This window comes from Histoplasma capsulatum, genomic scaffold (genome assembly GCF_000149585.1).
Source record: "Histoplasma capsulatum NAm1 scaffold_1 genomic scaffold, whole genome shotgun sequence".
NCBI lineage: Eukaryota > Fungi > Ascomycota > Eurotiomycetes > Onygenales > Ajellomycetaceae > Histoplasma > Histoplasma mississippiense.
Genome location: NW_001813982.1, coordinates 3206893 through 3229565, shown reverse-complemented (window position 1 = coordinate 3229565; position 22673 = coordinate 3206893). Strand labels below are relative to the sequence as shown.

The window sequence follows — 22673 nt, the reverse complement described above, 5'->3', positions numbered from 1 at the left end:
ATAATAAGAATAACCTTGGGACATTTAATTATGACAGGACTCCCTCTTCCTCTGCTTCTGCCTTGGGATCAAGAGTCACAAAACCTATCGAAGGGCACTTGCGTGGAAGCGAATGGCAACACATGAATCCATGGGCTTTTGCTGAAACCGTGATGGAACGGATTTGGGAAGAAGCGGGCAAGGGACAGTAGGGGATTCGAGGGTGCCAGGAGCCGAGACATGGGAAGATTTCGTGAGCTGCGACGCATAAAGTAGTAGTTAGACATCCCAGTGAAATTGAAGCGAAATTGATTCATGAGGAGCAATGGAATGGCGTACGTTGCCCATAGCTATCCGAATTCCATTTCCCCTGGCGAACTTGGAGGTTCTGGGGGACACGAGAAATGGTACTGTTGTTATATCTGATCAATCACAAACCCGCCTGGGCGATTTGGGCTTGTTTTGGAGGAACGATGCATAACCTCAGCCAGGCGTAATGGAAATGGTCCAGTTCATATTTGTCCCAAATACTTAGCCAGTTACTCCGTAGTGAGTCCTGAGAGTGAGTTGTGTTAGAATCCATGTCAGCAAAATCGCATCCGCCGAGGGACGATCAGCCAGCCATCTTGGCAGGGCCAACTTTGAATGGCATCTGACGCAGAAGTCATTGAATAATACTCCGTAATTTAGCCTGGTTTAGCAATTCCTCGATCAGCGATGCGATTTTGCGCAGGGCCTAACCAGTAACCACATTATTGAACAATCACAAGTTTTACAATTTTGGGCGTGTTCAATTTTAAGTTGTGAAAAATAAATGCCTGAAATGTATTCTGTACAGATTAAACTACTTTTGAAGTGACAGGAAAAATAACATAGCTCGCCATGGCTTGTCACCCGTCACCCGTTCGCCGTTTCCTGTTTTCTGGTGGTGGCGAGGCCAGTACAACGAAAACCCGGCTTGGGTAGTCAAGGGCCGCCAGACAAGGTGTGCCCGGTGTTCACAGGCAGCTCCACTGGGCTCCGCGCACCTTGGCTCGAAGTTTAAACGTGATAGTCCATTCCTTCGGGATTTCGCGCATGGTTATTGGCAGCAGAGTCTCCCCTTCAGAGAACTGGCTGCCCCTTTGGGCAGTGATTCTTCCAAGCCAGCGATCGCATTCTGACTATAACTCTGGGCAAAACCTTGGATAGCTCAGGAGCAAAACTCGCCACTTCGCGTGCTGGCTCGCTAGCTCTGAGAAAATGTTGCCGATACTACGGAGTACGCAAAAAAAACGGGAGAGGTGACAAGCAACACGAATGGTAATGCCACGGCTCTGAGAAGGGTAAAAGCCGATGGAGACCAAAGGAACCGGGGTAGGAATTGAACAATCCACACGATACATAGTACAGATACGTGCAGAATGATGATATCTGAGTGGATCCCGATTGTCGAGGGGAGTCCTCGGCTCCGCGAGCTCTAAAAAAGAGGAAGAAAAAAGAAAGAAAACCAAGCAACCAGTAAACCTGGCCAATGCCAAAACCGGGCACAGACTTGCTGTGATGAGTTCCCAGCTTGGTGGCGGAACAACAACTATCCCCCTGCCCCCTGTACCAGATAGAGCTGTGGCTTGCCATTGAGCAGTGAAAGCTTTCGGCAGCAAATCGCGTGTTTGTCCACTTCATCGTGGCTTGCCTGGCTTGCTCCTTTGTATCGTCGCTCTTTTATTTTCATTCTCCTTCCTCTCCTGCTTTTGAACTGCACATAAATTAAAATTCAACACTGTTCCCCTCTTCCGGGAATTTTTTTTTTCTTTTTTTCCCCTTTTTTCCCCTTTTTATCTGATTCCATCGTGCGCTCGAAGGCTGGCGATATATATCGTTCTTAAGTCCGTCTTTGCTGTCTCTGCTGCAGTTGGCGGCTCCCCATCGACCTGCATTGTGCAGCTTGACAGTGGAACTTAGGAGCAGCTGTAGCAGAAACCGCAGCCATGGTAAGCAATGGTTATAACCCGCAATCTCTCTTCTTGAACGTGGCCGGCATGTTTGCTTCGAGGTGTAAGACTTGAATCTAACATGTACTCGCACCCCAGGACGAGGACCCCAAGAATACCTCCAACTCGGCCTCCGGGCTGGTCTCGACCTTGATCCCCACCCTCATCATCTCCGGGGCCATGGTACTGCTCTTCATCATTCTCCGTCAAAGTCAACGTCGCCAATATGCACCGAGAACCTATCTTGGCTCACTGCGAGAGCAGGAGCGCACTCCAGCGCCATCATCGGGGATCTTTGGTTGGATAACGTCGATGGCCAAGTTGTCTGATGAATACGTATTGCGACACCACTCTCTAGATGCATATCTCCTCCTTCGATACCTGAAGATTGCGACGACAATTTGCCTGGTAGGCTGTTTTATCACCTGGCCAGTTCTATTTCCCGTAAATGCCACTGGCGGCGGGGGTTTAAAACAATTGGATATCCTCACTTTTGGAAACGTGAAAAACAACCTGAATAGATTCTATGCTCATACTTTTGTGGCTTGGATCTTCGTTGGTAGGTCCCACCTGCCCTCAATGGCCGGAAAGTAAGCAAAGTACTAAAATCGCATACCACTCACCCAAAGGTTTTGTTTTCTTCATGATCACACGGGAAATGCTCTTTTTCATCAACCTGCGCCAAGCATACTTCTTGTCTCCACTTTATGCTTCCCGTATCTCTTCGAAGACCGTTCTTTTCACCTCTGTCCCCCAAGAATACTTGAATGAAGCAAAGATTCGACGTATTTATGGCGATGACAAAGTGAAAAATGTTTGGATCCCAACTGACACCAAGGAATTGGTGGACTTGGTTGAGGAAAGAGATGAAACCGCATTCCGCCTTGAGGCCGCTGAAACAAAACTGATCAAATTGGCCAATGGTGCACGCATCAAGTCTCTCAAGGCTAAGCCAGCCGATGAGGAAAACCACGACACAGATAATCTTACTGGTGATGAGGCTCAGGCAGAATCAGGCTCAGTGGCCGCCCGCTGGATAAAACCTTCCAACAGGCCTACCCATAAACTCAAACCTCTTATTGGCAAAAAGGTTGATACCATCAACTGGTCGAGGACTGAGATCGAGCGTTTGAATCCAGAAATAGAAGCCCTCCAGGCAAAACATCGTGCTGGTGATGCTAAGAAAATATCCGCGGTATTTGTAGAATTCTACACTCAAAATGAGGCGCAGGCAGCGTATCAAATGGGTATGTTAACTTGTTAACCTGCGACATCAAAATCATTGGGTGCACTTACTAACTCCGGCATAAGTTGCTCATAACCAACCCCTCCACATGGCTCCACGATACATTGGTCTCAATCCAAATGATATCATCTGGTCAAATTTGAGGATTAAGTGGTGGGAGCTTATTATCAGAAATGCTGCTACCATTGGTGCTGTTGTAACCCTGATCATCTTCTGGGCGATTCCAGTTGCTGTTGTGGGTGCTATCTCAAACATCAACTTCTTAACAGAAAAAGTCCCTTTTCTTGGATTTATTAATGACTGTCCTCCGGTCATTCTGGGTCTTATCACTTCCCTGCTCCCCGCTGTGCTCCTTGCAGTTCTGATGGCTCTGCTGCCCATCATACTTCGATGTAAGTGCTCTCCAATCACTTAACTATTCTCCGCGCTAATTGTTTCGATTTGTAGTAATGGCACGACTTGGTGGCTGTCCAACTACAGCTGCTGCAGAGCTCAGAACCCAAAACTTCTATTTTGGATTCCAGGTTGTCCAGGTGTTCCTTGTTACAACATTATCTTCCGCAGCCTCAAGTGTTGTACAGAAAGTGATCCAAAAACCTGAAAGTGCAGCCACATTGCTGGCTCAGAACATCCCCAAAGCGTCTAACTTCTATATTGCGTACTTCATTCTCCAGGGTCTAACTTTCAGTGCGGGTGCTCTGCTCCAGATCGCTGGCTTGATTGTATCAAAAATCTTGGGCACGCTTTTGGATAACACTCCCCGAAAGATGTACAAACGGTGGTCAACGCTCTCCGGTTTGGGTTGGGGGACCGTCTTGCCGGTTCTGACCAACCTTTGCGTGATTGGTATGTAAACCCATCCCAATCTCATCGTTATCAAACCATAATCAGACTGATTGCTCCCCCTCTTTAGCCATTACCTATGGTGCCATTGCCCCCTTGGTCCTTGGCTTCGCCACTATTGGATTGTTCCTCTTCTATGTCGCATATCGTTATAACATGCTGTACGTCACCAATAGCAACATCGACACCAAAGGCATGATTTACCCTCGTGCCCTCCAACAAACAGCTGTAGGCTGCTACCTCCTCATTCTCTGTCTAGTGGGCCTCTTTGCCATCAGCACTGGCAGTGACAGGAACGCCCTCGGGCCCTTAATCCTCATGATCGTCTTCCTTGTCTTTGTAGTTATCTACCATGTTTCGCTTAATGCTGCTGTCACCCCATTGCTCGAGTATCTGCCACGCAACCTCGAAGCAGAAGAGCAGGACCTGCTCGCCAAAGATGGCTCTCCTCAAGACAGCAATGATGCTGCTGAAAAGCCCGCTGTTGGTCCTTCCAGCAATGGCGCGGATGGCACTGATGCCGAAAAGGGCATATCAAACCCCACCGACCTCCTCCCAACAAAGCCCCATGGCATTGTCGGCAAATTTTTGCGCCCAGACAGATACGCCAACTACGAAACTCTGCGCAAGCTCGTCCCCAAGGATTTTGCCGATATCTCATATACTCCTGAGGTTGAGCAGAATGCGTATTTCCACCCTTCTGTCGGCTCGAAGCCGCCGTTGTTGTGGATTCCACGCGATGTTGGTGGAGTGAGTAGGCAGGAGGTGGCGCATACGTCCAAGGTGATTGCGATTTCCGACGAGGATGCGACAATTGATGCGAAGAGTAATAAGATTACGTGGAATGAGGAGAAAGGGATGCCGCCGATTTATCAGGAACCGATTTATTATTGATCTTCCTGTTTTTTTTTTTTTTTTTTTTTTTTTTGTGGTTTTTGTGTAGCCCTTTCCTATAATCCTTTCGACTTTTGGTTTTCCGTGTCGGCTTGGGGTAATCACAGCATCGCATGCGATGTAGTGGGTTGAGAGCTCTGGTTTGTGGTAATAATAGGCAGCCTTGCTCAGCTACGACGTATTATTTGCCTGATGATACGATTAATCATAATGGCATTAATTGGTGGTATGAGTACGGTTCTGGAGACTTACTTATTTTGCGAAAGTTTGATAGAAGACGTGTGGGGGGATGCTATTGATATGAGTGATTATTTTGTCGATTTGAAATACCCTTCGCTTGTTCGGATATCAATGGGAGAAAACCTCTTCTTTTCCCCTTCGGTCCTCGTTTCGGTGTTTTTTACCTCCATTTTCTTTTCCCCCTTCGGAATTCAATTATTTTAGTTTAGTTTTGGTTCGTAGTCGACGAGTGTCGGGTCGTTGGCATCCAACCTTGAATTAGAGAAATGATATCATTTCCATCTTCGTTGCATTGTCCCTTGCTACGAAGCATCCGCCCCCATCCCCTTTTGAATCCATTATCCATGCAGGAACCCGAAGGCACACAAGGGCCAGAAAACACACGGCAACTGGCGCGAACAACGTGGGCGGCTGTTGGTGTCCATCTGCAGCTGATGCTAGCAGCCCCTTCTTGCTACTCCCTACCGATATAGAGTGGGGATACGGGTATCTCAGATGCTGTGTTGAGCACCAGGGATCCTTCCTCGCATTTAGCTATTGTCGCTTGGGGCTTCCAGATACGACAGCTCCAAGGTTGCGTCACACTGTAACTCTGTCCATTGGGGCCAGAGAGCGAAATGTCATGTTCTTCTACAGTACATTCGATTGAGTACATATTTCTAGCATACCAAACCCTGCAAGATCGCTTGTCCTGCTGATGCCCGCTGGTGATGTGATGTGAATACGACAAGGATGATACGCTTAACTTCCCGTTGTCATGCCAAGAACTCCTGAGGCCCTGGGTTGCAATGGTTGTTGGTCGCAAAGGAGAAGCGGAATGAAAGATGAACTCCGTACATAGTATGCGAAATGAAACGCAGGAAAACGAACGGAAATCACAAATATCTGGTAATCTCGCCGGGTAGATAATAAGAGTTGACGAAAACCTTCAGAAAAACAAGGACGCTGCCCTTGGAGATCCATCCCATGTCACAAAACTGTCATTCGCAACATCCCCTCCATCCAAACGGCCAGCTCTTCGCGGGGGACTAACAATAACAATGGAATTCGAATGCGCCCGCTGAGACCGAACCGGACTCGCCTCCAATGACCCGCCAACATCGACATTGATCTCCATCTCCGGTTGATGCCCCTGTTGTTGGTTGTGCTGCAACCTATGTCCCTCTCCGGCCTGAAAATCTAAGCCATGCCTGTGGTCATTCTCCGCAATCCCGTACTCATACCCATACTCTCCCTCATGTGGCCTGTTCCTCAACGTCCATATATTCCACCCGTCATTCATCGCGGCAAGCTCGACAATATTCTCCGCCTCTGCAACCATATTATCCTGCACGTAAACATCTTGCTCGGGAATATCCTCCACTTCCTCATTCTCGTCCATATCCACGGCTACGTTCTCCTTGTCATCGCTGGCCAGCAGATGGACGTGTTCGTCAACCGGTTTTCTTGCTTCTGCTGGCAGGGGCGGAGATTGGTACCCAGCTGTGGGATCCTGGTAAATGAGGAATGGTTTGGTCGCCTGTGGACCGTCGCGGGCAGGCACAGTCCAGCCTACTGGTCCTAAATATGGTATCCTAAGTGTTAATAATCGATCTCCGGTGTGGATATGCGTATAGCTTTGTGTGGGTTCGCACGGTTCGTCTTCATGCGTGCAGCGCCTGAAGTCTATTTCCACCTCCGACCCGGATTGATTAGACCCGCATTGTTCATGTATGCGAAGATGTTGCGAGTTTTCATTATTTCTTTTCGTGTTTTGGGAGATGGGAGTGTCGAGTGGTACATCGGGGCCGTGGTAGCTACTACAGTAAACCACAGGGGAAACCTGATGACCGCAGAGTTCCTGACGGTTATTTTTGTCAGGAGTATTCTTTTCTCTTTTTCAAATCTCTCCTCCCTTTCAATTTACCTTGAGCTAGAAGCTCAAGGTAAACTACGAGGAATAATTACCTCGTTAACGCCATATCTAGCTTCCGTAATGCCCCTTTCACTTCTCTTTCTCTGCGCAGACAGAGCCGCCTATATCTCATCCTCACACAAGCAGTTAGCAATTTTCCATATCAAACAACTTAAGGCGTAGTATTGTTCTTGGTGATGACTACCTGTTCCTCTATATCGAGAGACATTTCGAAATCAACTGGTTCTACATCTGCCTCTAAACGGAGTCTCCCTGCATGACTCTGCTCAGCATTTTTTTTTAAAACGGGCATCTGTTAGCTTTTTACATTTTCCAGTTTCCTCTCATGGGGCGGATGCAATTTCGCGTGAAATTTCTCGCACAAGAACCTACCTGGCTGCAGAACTGATATTCGTGTTCTGGACTTACCATAGGTATACCTGACGGATCAGCTCTATGAGGGAAATGTCTTGAGCTGTGGTCATGGTAAGTTACATGGTATGATTCCATGATATTTCCCATGGATGCATGTGGATAGATATACTTTCTCGGCACGCAAGCCGGAAAGTGAGATATTACCAGCCCCCTCGAGTCTTTAGACGGAATTGAGGGGTTGCTGGGAAGCCTGTTAAGAGGAAGTCAGAGGCCTATAAAGAAGCTAACAAAACGAGAATTAGACGTGACACGATGCTTTTCTAGGGGAAATGAGAGCTGCCTAGTTAGGGGAGATAGGATTGAGGAGGCCCCACGAGCAAGAGAAAGTGTAGGGCCGAAGCAGCTTGGTGAGTTGAATGGATAGGGGTATGTTAAGCGGATATGTGAGGCTCTCTCCGTGCTATGAATAGGGGCAACAAACCCAACCTATGCCTCGCGCTGGATGAATAGACGTGCCGTGATTGCTGCTCAGAAAAGTGTAAAAATGATATACACTTAGGGGAAGAGAGGCGGAAAACTGTCGTTAGGTGTGTTTGTATCACTCAGGGCTATATCTATTTTACTGACAGGCGGGCTGTCCAACAGTGGATCAAACAGTTGCACTTCTACGTCGCGAATTATCTCCTAGCAACTATCATCTTCCAAAACTCTACCGAAGGATAACGCAGTACAGCAAACATTTACATTCTTCAGTCTTATACCCACCCTTCCTCGCACTTTTCAGGGTGATTAAAATGGACGTGGTCCTATTTCTAGTCTATTTCAAGTATAGTATTGCTTTTGCTCATTATTATATCTCAAATAAGTAATATAAGGAAGCAAGATAGGTCGGACAACCCCAAAGATACATACCGCATGCCCATAACTAATCTAATCAGATAACACGCGCAAAAATGAAAACGAAATGTGTGAGATCCTGTCCGACATATTACCCCTTAGATTTTTCATGACGATGTGATGAGCATCCACTCCACCGAACTAAGGGCACTGCGGATGAATCCCGTTGGGTTTATTTTCCGACTGAACGGGAAACAAATATCTCTATCCCTGAGAAGTGTGAGTTTATTTTAGGACATGCAACTGCTCCATTTTTGATCATTGGCTTGGGAAATATGATGGCAGGGAGAAATACAGCAGTATTTGTTGACAAACGCAAAATGCGGATTGAACTTATTAACAAAATAGGCGTAGAAACCCATCTCATTCCCCCAACTTGTTCTCGCTGTTTCTCAAATTACTTCAGTAATCGAAGGATGCCTCGATTGCACTCTTCTTCGCCCGAGGAAAAGGGTCGTTGTGTTTTTCTTTGTCGTTCGTGGGCTTTCCACGGTCGATTTACTCTGCTCTCTAATCCAAATTTATTATAGTTACCGCGTTGGATTGCCGAGATGGGAGGCAATATTATAGATTCGTTAGATTTCCAAAAGGCATGAAATTGTGAACTGAAGACTGTTGATACGGGATTTCTCCTTTGAGCCTAGTGGGGTCGAAAGTACGATTCTACAGGATTGATATGGAGAGCTTTCAAACCCCACAGTTAACTCAATTAATCATGTAGGGGGTCGGATAAGGATAGGAAACGCATAATACATGCGCGATGCAGAAAAAGGCTAGGACGGAATTTAAAAAAACAAAGGAAGTAGAAGTGTGAGTATAGCTCCCTGTTGTGTGGAAAGCATGGCTAACAATGAAAATGCTGTTTAGTGTTGTATATACTCATATCGACTGGGAATAAAAAGTCTTCCCATAATCCCGCCCAGTTCATCTTCACCAAGGCCACCTTGTTCCAGAGCTTATATCTCTTATTTTTCATCTTCCCCTTCCTCGCACTCATAGTAATAACTCAAATCGTCTTCCTCCTCGATTAGTCGTTTTCTCCATTCGTCACAATCGACTTCGATGGCTTTAGCCGTGTCCCCGTTCCATTTCACGCTCAGTCCCTCCCCTTCCAGGGCCCGCACCACTGTATTGGCGACATCCAGACACTCCGCTCCCCGTCCCGGAAACGTGCCATAATAAACCATGACTGTTGCTCCGGGGTATTGGACGAAACATTGCGTCGTTTGCTCGTGGAAAAACGCATAACCAACTGCGTCCTCCTCGTCTCGATCCATGCCGATCTCGCTGACGCCGCATGTACGGCAACAGGTGAAGTTCATGCGAGCTGGTATTCTGTGGTTTTTGTCGAGGGATTCGAATGCTGCAGCGAATTTTTCTGCGATGGTCCTTTCATCCTGGGGCCACGATTGCTGAGCGGCGAGCTGTTTATTCCAGAGCGGGATGACGATCTGACGTGCCAGGCTCTTTGCCTCTTTGGAAGTTATATTCTTGTCGAATTCAAGGACCTCCACTGTGCTCGCGATCAGATCGCCGAGGGGCCAGAACCCGGACTTTACTCGCCATTGGGCTATATCGGTTGCATATGCTTGATTGTCACTCATGGCTGAGGAAGGAACCATAGAAGTCAAAAAGGGAATCAGAGTTGTTCATGGTTCCTGCTACTTCGAACCTATGTTATATATATACTGCCTCCTGGGTAGCGTTGATTGCAAAATTACTAAGCGACTACTGCCTAAATATGGGTATATTCTCGTATTCGCAGCGCAAGCTTTCGATTTAGGGAAATAGAATCCACGAGCACCAAGCTAAGGCACGATTCTGGCTGATCGATATGAACTTTGTCCAAGCAATATTCTACATGTTCTGTTTCTGCCTATTCCAAATGCCTTCGCCTCTTCTCAATGGTCTCGAGTTCTCCAAATACGAGACTTACCACAAGATTAGACCCTATCAAACATCGTATATAATATTGTGAGTGAGTAGACATTGGGCATTGTCATCCCTCATGTTGAGCAATGAATCTTCCCAGGAAATAGAATTACTTCATACTGGAGATCGTAAATGAAGATAGGGCGTTTGTCACGAATATCATGAATCTTTGACGTGAAGGATAGACCGACTGCAAAGGAACTTGAACTTCTTGAAGAAGGCCAGTTCAATAAGACATGAGCGGATCAAGCATTTGGCTGATATATTATAGCTCTTCCCAATCCGTCAAAAGAACACGTCCTGTCGGTAGGACCAGTAGAGGGTGGACAGCTGAGCCATCAGATAACTGAACTCGCGCAGGTTTGGGAAGGCCTCGTACTTGCGAGGCTCTATGATGGTAGTTGCTGTTGCTGTTTTTGATGCTGTGTCCCAACAAAAAATAAAAATTTTTCTTCACGCGCTTCCCACGTTAGGCAGCGCCATCCCCTCGTTGTCCCTGCTGGGAATCGGGTATGTGTTCAAATTCTGAATGCAGAGTGGAGTAAGTACCAGTTTGCATATTTGAAGCAAAGCGTTCCCGTCGCCAATTTGGTCAAGGTGCTGTTGTCAAGGGTCAGCAGTTCAAGAAATCAGAAATTTGTCAAGACAAAGCCTGCATAGGATGCTAGAGGGAAGGTATTGCAATACTCTCCATACACCTCCAATGACTATCTCATAGATCGTCAGTCAGATGGCCATGCTTCTCCCGAAACTCCATGGGGATCAAGCGTCAGGGGATTGATTCGAATGGATAGAGTGTTCCCCTGGTTTGGCTGGTTGGTATTGGATTGTTGGGAAATACCTAGGACTCGCTGGAGATGAAATGGCAGGTTGTCGTTCTAGATGGATCCTTCATTCCAATATGGAGAACTATCCTATGGACCAAGGATTGAGGTTGACCACTCGATGTGCTGGACAGTGGACTGAGATATGTCAACGAAAGATTGATTTGCCCTGTCATCTAAGGAGATGAATGAAGCATCACCCACCCGGCATTGTAATAGCTTATTCTGAAGAGAATGCGCTGATATTCAATCGTAGATGCTCTTCATAGTTTTTCACATACAAAATCCCTTTGTTTTCAAGTAAGACATGCGATATTTGGAGTTGTAGGAAGGATAACATACACTGATAGTTTCTAGAGCAAACAAGTCCTACGAAGGATGTCTCAGAAGAACGGCAAACTGCTCCAGGGTGAATAACACCGGCCAGCCCCGGCTATGAATCGCTTTGAAGAGGGTAACAATATATTTCTTGGGTGCTGAAGCCCACACCGAAATCTTACATCCATTTAGCAACCCTCCTGCCTTCAGGTTTCCGCGACCCTTCCTGTGAACATTTTTGTTATACTGGTCAACTCTCCGGTTCCCTCTCTGTTAGTACCCCGTATCTTTCAGTCGCAGCCGTTCCAAAAAGAAATCAAAACAGAACTAAGAAACATACAGCACGGAAAAATAGAAAGAAAAAAAATGGCTGGCGAACCTCCTCGACGTAAGAGAATTCAGCCTGACGCTGACATCAAGGCAAAACAGTATGCGGAGTTCGAGGATTGGGCGATAGCCAATATCGAGAAATTTCATATGCAGACTTGTCTGTGTAGCAACCAGCGCACAGAAGATCCTGGAGCAAATCCAACTGAGGGAAGTTGCCATATACGATGCAACACGAGTTGCTGAAGGGACTCAGGATGGCCACCTGCTGAGCCAAATCGAGAAGGAAAAAAAGGAGCTGGCTGATCTTTACCGGGACGCTCAAAAGTATCGAAATGACTTGGAAAAGGCGAGGAAACGCTGCGGCCAGCTAAAGCTGATGCTGGAAAGCGGGTTGAGGGAACTTCGACCAAGATTTGTGGGTGCCCCTAAGGCTTTTATTTCGATCATAATGAAGTCTAGCTAGGCTTAAATTTTTATTTGTTATTTTTAAAGATAGACCTGAGACTGACTGTGAATTCCACGAGCCGAATAAAAACAATAGATCACAAAGACACGCTCTACCCGTGGGCCTGACACCGAGAATACCAACCGTTCACCAGCAAAGCGCGCTCGTCATGATACTCGCAGCAATCACAACTGATATTATGGCGAATGACTCTCATCCAACTCAGTAGAACCCCGAGGTTGCAAAGGAGATGGAATACCGAAGATTCGGGGTTAATATAGTAATCTGTAAGAAGGTCGAGCACTTGCAGATGGTTAAGGAAAATCCCGAAGTCGTGAGAAGAAAGACATGAAAATTGAGTCTTGATTAAGAGAGAATGGGGGTGGATTAGTTCGTATCTAATCTTTAGTTAATCTTCTTTCCTCCTTGCTCGTCAGATGTGCTTTTCCCCGTAATGAAGATTGAATAGCGACTCTCCCACAAGCTTAAATCGGATTTAGGAGAGACTCGAAAGCTCCACTGAGATGGATGATAAGATCAGAATAATGACTCAACATTAATAAAAAAAAAAAAAAGAAAGAAAGAAAGAAAAAAAAAATAGCAAGAATGAAAAAAGGTAAAAGAGAAACAGAGTTAGTTATTCTACCCCATCCAGTATTCAAACATCGTCAAAAGTCAAAAGCGGAATAGCACACCAAACGGATTCCAATTCGATAGGACCATTACGACTGGATATGCGATGGAACGATGCGATGTCCTATAGTGATATGTATCGCAACTATGGTTGCAGAGGGATAACATAGTAGAATCTGGTTGCGAACCGCACTCTGGGTTTCAAAGGCGAGATGCCCAAGTCTTTCTCTCAGTCGGCTCACTTAATTGGAAGAACAATAGCTGCTCAGTGATCAGTCCGCTGACAATCTCAGGATCATTGTCGACCAGGAATTCATCAGCGCAGAAGCCTGCAACATCCGTTTCAGCGCAATGTGGACACCGACACGTATGCTGGAGACATTCGGTTCGATGTCTCCGATCCTGAGTCTGATTCTATTATTTATTTGTTCATTCTTTTTTTTGTTCCTTCGCACGTCGATCATTGAAAGATGGGGGGTTCTTCTGGTCAATCACTCCGAACAGCGGATTTCCTAACAGCGATGGCGTTGCAGATCGTCCACCCCTGGGAGTGATTCGGCTGATCACCTTCTCCGAAAACAGATCGCGAAGGTTCAGGAATGTTGAATTACGGCGTATCACCATTGAGAAGTAAACAATCCGCTGGCTGGCTGGCTGGCTGGCTGGCATACAAGGCTGGACCTGACCGGTATATCCGTTTGGCTAGTTATTTGTTTGCGGACACGCGCTTTCGTAAATTACTCCATGCAGCACTGGTTTGTCGGCATTCGCGGGAGTTGACGTGCAGCGGCTCAACCGGGACCAGGGCTAGCAGTGTGCAGTGTGCAAGGTTCAAAAAAGAAGAACTACAAGAAGAGATACATCCCGTCCCGATGCAGTGATGCTTGCACTCTTGAAGAAAAGAAAACACAGCCTGGTACTCGTACAGCACGTTACAACGCATGTGGGGGGAAATATAGTTGACATATAGCAGGGTGACAGTACGGCGTTTTGCTGCGAAATACCGTGAAAAACGGTCATCTGCCCTTGTTGCTTCATTCCCCTGCGCTGTCATTCGTTCTGTTATCACTGGAATCCCGAAGAACAGCAATAATATCGATGTTATTATCCCCCGCCATCCATTCGTCTACATGGACTATTCGGGACAAGTGGTGGAGTTTTCACATACTCAAATCCCCGTCGATTATACTTTCGTTGGCATTTGAGAGAACCATGTCCCTTCAAGGATCAAAACCAACAAACAAAGAAGACTTTCGAAAATCCAAAATCGATTTCTGCTGCCATACAGTCATCATGATATGATTGATATCCTGAAACGGCTTTTGCAACTAATCAGGCGAGAAAACTTGGGACTTAGGTGCTAATTGATTGGAGAGGGGGGGGCAGCAAAACCCCTAAGCTTGAGATCATGTTCCCTTGCCAAAGATTTCATCATTCTCTACCATCTCTTCTTATCATGGCCAAAGCCCAATTGGAGAGGCATTCATTACTACTGGATGGGATTTTGAACGAAAGCAGAGAGCGTTGTGCACCTCCCTGCTTTCCACGTTAGCGGCTCTAAAGTGAAACGCAAGCATCAACGTGAAACAGACGGGATGGCGGTTTGACCTCCATTTTTTACTGAGGTTCACATGCAAGCAAGTCTCTGATTTTCTGCCATCCGCAGATAATAGCAGTTCGCCGTTAAAACCCTTGTCAATACCCGTCCATGGTGCGAGTTCATCAATAGTATATTACAAATTTCCGTACCGTGGTCCCTTGTTTTGCTCCTTTCAGGCTTCGATAGCATTCATGGGCGAGAAGGTAAAAGGAACTTGTGGAGATCTGTTTTTCCCCCACAGACGAAGGCACTTTGCTGTCCAGTTTTTGTTACATGCCTGGATCCTCGTCCGTTGAAATATAGATATAGACTCTCCGTCATAATGGTAATCCAATAGTAACCTGACAGAGTCCTCCAAAAGAAAGATCCGAATAATAAAAATCACATGAAAGGGTACAAAAAGGACATAATGAAGAAGAAACAAACATAGGGATAATGAATCCCCTGACGCGGTCATCAAAATGGAGTTGCGATAAAAAATTGACCTCAATTCGTAACTGGGCCAGCACAGCTGCTCTGGATAACTGTGTACGCAAATCTGAAATGCAACCTTGCAAAATTGTCCCTTGCTTACACGCACAAATCCCGAGCTGACGATGCCCAGGCACACATCTCACAGGAGAAAACATGCTATCCGTCCGGGAAACTGCTGACACCTGCTTGACCGTCTTTACCAACCAGCAACTGTGAATACCCCTTTCAAATGGCGATTCGTGACTCGCCTGGAGATGAACTGGCATCAGGAGCGGATCCTCATCTCTGCCTGTCCACTCTTGTACTGTAGATGACAGGATTCTCTAAAAACGTCCGGAGTGGCCGAAAGATAAGGACCTCATTGCGTAAGGGAGCACTCTCCCAACGTTGCCGCAGTCGTAGGCGCCTTAATTGGATATTCGACGAACAGTCTTCGCTCTTGTACCGAGCTCCTTTGCATAGGTTATGCGAATTGGCCCACAAATTGGCCGGTTGTACTGGATGGAAGACTTTGACATTGGCTACTCCAGATATGGCCCCCTTCACCCACAGCGATTTGGAAAGGTGGTCATTAGAGTCCAGGCGATTCCAGGCGATTGACCAGTTGTCATCGCATTTTTGAGCAGTGCCGTGCTGTCTGAAGCTGATATACAACATTGCCAATAACGGCAGGGTGCTTTCGAATCCTGGGCTTTTATGAATGACCTGCCCACTGCTTCCCAGAAAGCAAAGAAAGCATATATATCTCTCGCTCCTTTCTGCGTGAACTCCGCTTGTACGCAGTAAATATTGAGTTTACCGGGGCCAAGACTGATGTCTGTGCTACCCCTCGATCGCCGTGTCACCTTGCCTCGATTGGCCGTTGTCAGTTTTGCGCCGCGGGTCTCCGAGCGATAAAACTGTTTGGAGACTACAATATCCATTAAGATGTAATGATATCCTTTTGGAGACTTGTCTCAGCAGTCTTGGCCCCACCGCCAAGTGCCTACTTGAGAGAAAGCATTCCATGAACAGCGATTACCACTACGCCATCCAAACCACCCTCAGACAGAAGTTGAGTAGGGTCAGGAAAGACCTAACAAGGCAGAGATACAGAACTGATAGGAAGACTATGGATAGAGGAAGTTCAGGTGGAAAGCAAACAATTCATGCAAGAATAACGTGTCACAGCAGAGCGTCTCTTGTAAGAAGAGTTGGATTTCTAAGGAAAAGAGCACATACAGGAGTTTCTATAGTGGTGCGCTGCATAGCTGCCTGAGGGCGGCTGGGACAGTCTATGAATAAATGAATCAATCGGCGGACAACCAGCTCCCACCTCCACGTGGTGTCCGCTGGGAACTCTCAGAGAGACAGTATGGCTGTCTCTGAGCGTCAGGAGGAGCCCAACAACGTGACATCGAAACGGCGGGAAACAATCTCGGAACCTCAGGAAAACCAAACATACAGCCCCAGTACCGAAAGGAAGTCGTGTCCCCCTTTACGTACGCCCTACGATGGAAAACAAACATGGGAATTTCATTTTCCTGCCCGACAACGCAATTGTGGACGGCACCGATCATTGCCCGCCGTCCCCGCGGCGGGCGATGGCAGCACGGTAACGTTACATCCTCTCAATCAGGTCATGCTTGACCACTACCGTGGCAGATCGCAGGCGGTCGAAAAGACTAAAGGAATCATAGAGGTACTAAACGAACGAGACTGAAAGTCGACCTCACGAGTTACAGACATAGTCTGGACGACGCGACGGCGGGCACGTCAATCAATTCCAAGCAGTACTTTAAAATCAACTTGGAATGCGCCGACAAACTACTTTGTTATCCGTTCTACGGCATATGCTAGATAAATTCTTCCGCATTGCTTCTTAAAAACGTCTTCTGCTCATTCCCAGCCGGTAGATGTGCCTCCTGCGCCTTATTCTGACACGTTCAACATCTTTAGAGACAAGTCCCACAACTTCTTTTCGCCCTCTGGATCGAACGCGTGTGGTGCAACACCGACCGCCAGTGTGCCACCCTCGGGGATCGGACCAGCTTCCTGGCAATCCTCCAGATAGACACCACCCTTGCCTTCCCATTCCTTGCCGAATGCAGCCGTCATGGTGGTGGCGGCGCCCTATGCTGGGCTCTTGACATACTTTTGCGCGGGCTCACTCGAACCCCACTGCTTCAACGTTTCCGGGTCGACGTGGCGCTGCAGGCCTGTGGCAACGCCGCCTGGCATCAACGAGAGGCCGTGCAGACCCTTGGAACCGTATCGGCGCTCAATCTCGTTCGTCATCCAAATACAAGCCGTTTTGGCATTGCCGTATGCCTTCCACGCCTCGTACTCACCATCAAGGTTAATGTTGTCGAGGACGACGGAACCCATGTGATGGCCAGCGGAAGCCACGTTGACGACGCGGGATGCGAACTCGGGCGTGGAGCTGGACAATAGCGTCTGCTCGAGTAGCTTGTAAAGAAGGAAATGGCCGAGATAGTTGATTACAAGCTGCGACTCGAAGCCATCCGCTGTCTTAGCCTCTGGGCATGCCATGATGCCTGCATTATTGACCAGGACATTAAGCTGGGTCGACTTGGACAAAAAGGCCTTGGCCGCAGTGCGGACGCTTTCCACTGAGCCAGTGTCCAGCTCAAGAAGCTCCACACGATCGGGTTCGAGGATCTCTTTCAGAGCTTCCTTTCCCTTCTCCAAGTCACGAACGCCCAAATACACTTTACCACCAGTTGCGGCGAGGGCACGACCAGTTTCAATGCCAATTCCTCCAGAGGATCCGGTGAGAAGAAAGACCTGGTTGTGGTCAGCTCCAGGTTCAGTTTTCAACAGCAGCAATGCTCACCTTGTCCTTCATGGTACCGATCCGGTCGTTGTCTCTGAGAATGTCAAGAGCTGTAGGACGAGCGTCTCCTGGCCCATTCTGCTCCAAGAAGGCTTGATTACTAATGAGCGGATTGGCCATTGTGGTGATTGTCTGGAAGATTGACCTTGCCTGGCATTTTGGCGGGGAAGTTGGTTAACGGGCTTTTATTGAGTTTTCATCCTGATCGGATACCGACACCGCTCCGGCCTTATGAGTACGAGAAGGCATATGTCCGGGAGACTACACCCCGGCTGACCGCACGAGTGACTCAACCGACCGCGCTAGGAGACGACAGCTCATGCCACGAGAAGGGGTATTAGTAGCCAATCATATACCACATCAGTACAAGATACTTCCTTGCCTAGGAAGGCTTTTTATGATAGAATCTTTGAGAAATTGTATTATATATATATACTTATATATAATTTTTAAAATTGAACTTAGACAGTATGCCTCAAGAGAGGCGCTGAAAGGTGGTTTAGTTCTTTTCCGGACACAGGATAACTGAAATGGTATCCACAAAAGAAATCGGGATAAGTTAGAATCGGGCAAGTGGGGTGACGGGATCAAAGCCCTGGCCGTCAGCAGATTGTGAACGGAATACGAATATTCGAATAACTTTCTGTACACACACTAGCGGTCAGTCAGGCTAACTTGGTGACGCATGGTAGACAACCCCTTGAGTTTGAAATCATCTAGTAGGGTTGCACAATGCTGGTTGCAGCGGATGAATGTTTAATGCGCCTACTACTATCAAGCTGATCGTCCTGCGTAGACAGAGCTTCGAAGGACCAAAAGCACGCGCTTCGTTGCGGGTACACCAAACTTGGTCTCCCCCGCCAGAACCTTTACAGCTGAACAAAGGAAGGCTCCCTCTTTATGCCCAGTTCGAGACGTCCCCTGTTTCTCATAACTGTATGTGTCGTTGACTATAGATAGCTGCTTGGTGCCAATTAGCTTCAAGGGCTTTCATTCCCTGAAGCTCATCTGAACTGAGTTCGGAGCCTCATCAAGAATCTCATCAGAGCGGAAAGCAACCTAGTCGAACAGCCAGCATCACGAGCTTGAATCACTGACATCTGCTGTTCATAGTGCTTGGTTAGAAATGATAGCTGATGAGATATGTTGGCATAAAGCAACCTATAGCATTCATTCAGCACCTTGGCTGCACTGTCATGGATGACATATGACTTTATCTCTCCACTCTCTTCTTCATCCTATACCACTCTATGACCCGGGAGTTCTCAACGGCCTAAATCGGCGAAAGGTGCCTCTCCGGAACAACCTTGATGACGGGTTTGTCTTTTGTCATGCGGTACGCAAAGGCGATGCTGTTCATCTGGTCCATGAATTAAAGCTCAGCTCCTCTTCAGTGAGTCTCAGGATCAGTGATTAGTGGGGATTTAAAGGTCTTGATGTGAAATAGCATGCCCAGGAGGAAAACATGAGGGCTAAAAATGAGTGTGGGATCAGAGATGATCTCCGGAAGTCAAAATGTGTTTCTGCATCAGAAGTTAGCAGAAGAAGCTATTCAGTCAGCAAAGAGCTTCATACTGGTCCTTCGTTCGAAGGTATCCCTTGGTAAATTCAGCATTGAATTTGATGGTCAATTTGTGGAGGGCCGTCAAGGAGATTGTGAATGAGGGTTAACTGAAGGTGTTGGTAGTGGAGTTCCAGCAGAGCTTCTGGCCGGTTTCCTGTTAACTATTCCAGCAAGAAGACAAAACAAGATAATCTGGATCTTCAGCTGTCCAATGAGGAAGAGCATGTTGGTAGGAGCCAATATCATGTGTGTGAACTCAGCAAAATTGTTAACATACATGATGCCCTTTGGACGCTCCCCCTGACTTAGTTTCTTCTTGTCAGCAACTAAGGTAATCACATCCTGAACCTGTGCGATGATTAAAACATCAATGGGATGGCTGGGGAATCTTTCGACCATCTTTCCCATAGCACTGGTCACAGGCCTGGCTCAGAAAACCTTTCAGCGACGGTGCTGAGAGAGTTCCAAAGGCGTAAGATATATCTCGCTTGATATGGGCACGGTATCTTTGCCAATGTTAGCAGGATACACTAGAACCTGCCTGAACGACCATACCGTTCCCAATAATCACGAGTATGATCAATTCCCTTTATGGTTCCAGACTTATGGCGGCGCTGCCGGAGATGTGAAGTATTGACCTCTCCCTCTTCCTGGAGGTACTGCTCCGGCGGGGGTGGAGGTGGCTTATGGGCTCGTAATAACCGCTCTGCTTCAGGTTAGAGTCATGGTGGTATCATCGGAATCGGAGGTTATATCCGAAACCTGTGTAATAGCGTCCATGGCAGCATGTGTTCCTCTGAGGCCGCTTCAATGATCGAGGCCTTCAATGGTACAGGCAAAAAGCCAGGAAGCACTGGAAATAGCGTGGATTTGACAAGATATCAGGCAAGAGAAATAAGTACAGAAACACCAACTGCGCATAAGGCAGAGACAAACTGAAAGAAAGTCTGGCTGATACTAGGCTGCCTCTCCTGTAGAGCCATCCTCCAGCTGAGAATGGGTAAAGGGGGAATGTTTTAAGACCCACGGTGATGGTGATCATTCCGGTGAGGTTTGGCGAGTCGACCCACTTGAAACAGGCTGAAAAACCTGGCTCACCTCAGGAGAGGAAGAGGATGGTTTGCCAGCCATCCTCTCCAGTTGGGGGGGTCAAGAATAAGAGTACGAGTCCGCATGCTGAACCTCAGGGTGATGAGGTGGGTGTTTGCGTGCGTGCATATTTACTCAAACCTGCGTGGCAGAAAACGCCAGCAAGTCGAGAGGAAAAAGCAGTACCCAAAGTGGCCATGCTCTGTGAAGTAAAATATAGAATGGAGCAGCAATCTCTTACCACTTTGAGTAAGAATTTACCTAACCACTTAGGGTAACTACACAAACCGCGGCCAACTTGTGAACGATGAGAATGAAGATAGATCTACCCTCCCTTATAAGCAAGAGCCATCGGTTACCTCAGGTATCCACTCAATGGGCATTCTGTCTTTCATGAAGAACCCTCAATGCATTTGGCCCTTCCTGACCACCCTGATGGGCCTGAGCACAAACATGGCATACTCCGTACGGAGTACATAGGACAAGAGATAGACATGTTTGTCAATCCCCGGAGCGCTCAATCCACTAGTTTTGGCTTGAGTTTCGTCCAGTAAAAATTCAGAGGGTTTTCTCAGCTATTGTCCAAGCAGGGCAAGAGTTGAACAAACTGGATATGGCAGACTTCTTCGAGGAAGCTGAAACCAGAATGGGTGAACTTCGGCGAAGTGGTATAATTAGTGTTCCGTAGCGTGGAGCGCTACAACAAGCGTTCGGGATCCAGATTTGGATTCAACTAATGAGAACCAACGACATAACGCCCCCCCCTTGGCCAAGAGTAAAAAAAGCAAATTATCGAACAGAAAAGAAAGGAAAATGGAATCATGAGAACTCCTATGTCTGGCGGCTTGTCGGCTGATTAGACTTCTCCATCTCCAATAGACCGTCCGCTCGGTGAGCTTGCGTAAAGAAGAAGCAGCTCAGATGGATCTGAAAAACAGATGCGCAAGGAGGAAGTAAAATACGCAACAAGCTTTGTGGAGAAGAATTGATAGACATCGCATCCGTGCATTGCTTGACTGCTTCGGGTGTTTGTATTGAACTGTAACGGACTCCTGAGGAGATTGTGTCACGCGGATTACAGCAGTTTTCCTTTGCCAATCTATTTCCAGTAATGGTAAATAAGGTCCTGGGGCGGGGGGGGCTTGTCTATATATAATTGAAAATGAATAGATATATACGGAGTATATATCTATCTATCTATCTATCTAACCTGGAGGGAAACAAAAACAAAGAAAAGAAAAGAAAATCACACCCCCTGATGTCTTGCAGTGGCGGCGTCCCCGGAGGGCAAACAGGAGCTCCGATTCATCAGCCGCGACCTCGCTTCCAAGGCTCGTTGATGCCCATTGCCTGAAATGTTTCTCTCTTCCCAGCCTTCCGTTTCAAGAATGCCGTCCTATGAAATCCACGCTCTTTACTGCGCGAGTTCCACCCATCCCCCATCCCCCACACCCCACCCGTCACCCGTCGAATCGGGGACTTCAATGCATCAATTTTTGCAGTACGCGGCGTAGACGTAGCGCAGCGCAGCGCAGCGGAGCGCATGTTCCATCGTCCCCCGCAGGAACAGAGAGAAACATGCAGCTGTCATCTGCCGCGAGATCGGGATTTGGATCAAGATCAACTTCATTCAGGGCCATTCATTATTCATGACAGGCCGAATAGCCCAGCCAGCTGTCTTTGCACTCTCGCATCGCATCGCATCGCATCACAGCCGCGCAAACTACAAGCTCACCTCACCAATTTCAGCCTGTCCGAACTAAGAATTGTTCAGCAGTGGGGAGAAAGGGGGGGGGGGGGGAAATCAAGCCGTAGGCACCGATATGGAGCAAATCGGGAAGAATATGGAACCTTGTACGGAGTAACAATCCGACAGATTGGGATCCAAGCCATTCCAACGCCATCACCCTGAGGCGGTCGAGGGCACCAGGCGGCAAAAGCCCTGCGGTTGCGAGAGCTCTGCCGCTCTGTGGCAGGCGATTGTGCGATGGAAGATTCCGGAAATGCAGGAGGCCCTTTTTGACACCTCTTCGATGAAAAGAATATTCTCCCCCCGTCACATCTGATATGGTATAATAAATGATCCATGCACGTCTTAGTCCCCGGAAAGCAACTCTTGCCGAAAACACGCCCCCCCCTTCCAATATCAAAAACGAGAACGGAAACAGGAAAAGAAAGAAAGAAAGAATCAATCCACCGTGACGCAACTCGCTTTGATCGCAGTCAATAAATACTCAATCAATCCCTCAATGCCCAAAGTATCGAAGTGATGCACAAAGAAAAGCTT

General features: G+C 47.4%; 6 protein-coding genes across 6 annotated transcripts; 1 reads left to right on the top strand and 5 right to left on the bottom strand.

Annotated features, from left to right (window-relative positions):
* Positions 1-1949: 1949 nt before the first annotated feature.
* HCAG_00931 (conserved hypothetical protein) lies at positions 1950-4935 on the top strand (the record flags this gene model as incomplete). Its single annotated transcript, XM_001543835.1, has 6 exons — positions 1950-1952; positions 2052-2511; positions 2582-3199; positions 3264-3590; positions 3646-4044; positions 4112-4935. The coding sequence occupies 6 exons, from the start codon at positions 1950-1952 to the stop codon at positions 4933-4935; spliced, it is 2631 nt and encodes an 876-aa protein (XP_001543885.1).
* A 308-nt stretch (positions 4936-5243) lies between these two features.
* On the bottom strand, positions 5244-7554 carry HCAG_00930 (predicted protein; the record flags this gene model as incomplete). The annotated part of the gene is made up of 6 exons (XM_001543834.1): positions 5244-5357; positions 5560-5673; positions 5844-5879; positions 6209-6735; positions 7110-7191; positions 7510-7554. The coding sequence occupies 6 exons, from the start codon at positions 7552-7554 to the stop codon at positions 5244-5246; spliced, it is 918 nt and encodes a 305-aa protein (XP_001543884.1).
* Positions 7555-9306: 1752 nt separating this feature from the next.
* On the bottom strand, positions 9307-9945 carry HCAG_00929 (predicted protein; the record flags this gene model as incomplete). The annotated part of the gene is made up of 1 exon (XM_001543833.1): positions 9307-9945. One exon carries the CDS (start codon positions 9943-9945, stop codon positions 9307-9309), a length of 639 nt encoding a protein of 212 aa, XP_001543883.1.
* A 7064-nt stretch (positions 9946-17009) lies between these two features.
* Positions 17010-17853, bottom strand: HCAG_00928 (predicted protein; the record flags this gene model as incomplete). Its single annotated transcript, XM_001543832.1, has 2 exons — positions 17010-17684; positions 17734-17853. 2 exons carry the CDS (start codon positions 17851-17853, stop codon positions 17010-17012), a joined length of 795 nt encoding a protein of 264 aa, XP_001543882.1.
* A 439-nt stretch (positions 17854-18292) lies between these two features.
* Positions 18293-20428, bottom strand: HCAG_00927 (predicted protein; the record flags this gene model as incomplete). Its single annotated transcript, XM_001543831.1, has 7 exons — positions 18293-18376; positions 18556-18683; positions 18803-18836; positions 19040-19085; positions 19575-19601; positions 19853-19980; positions 20396-20428. The coding sequence occupies 7 exons, from the start codon at positions 20426-20428 to the stop codon at positions 18293-18295; spliced, it is 480 nt and encodes a 159-aa protein (XP_001543881.1).
* Positions 20429-21694: 1266 nt separating this feature from the next.
* HCAG_00926 (predicted protein) lies at positions 21695-21931 on the bottom strand (the record flags this gene model as incomplete). The annotated part of the gene is made up of 1 exon (XM_001543830.1): positions 21695-21931. The coding sequence occupies one exon, from the start codon at positions 21929-21931 to the stop codon at positions 21695-21697; it is 237 nt and encodes a 78-aa protein (XP_001543880.1).
* Positions 21932-22673: the final 742 nt, after the last annotated feature.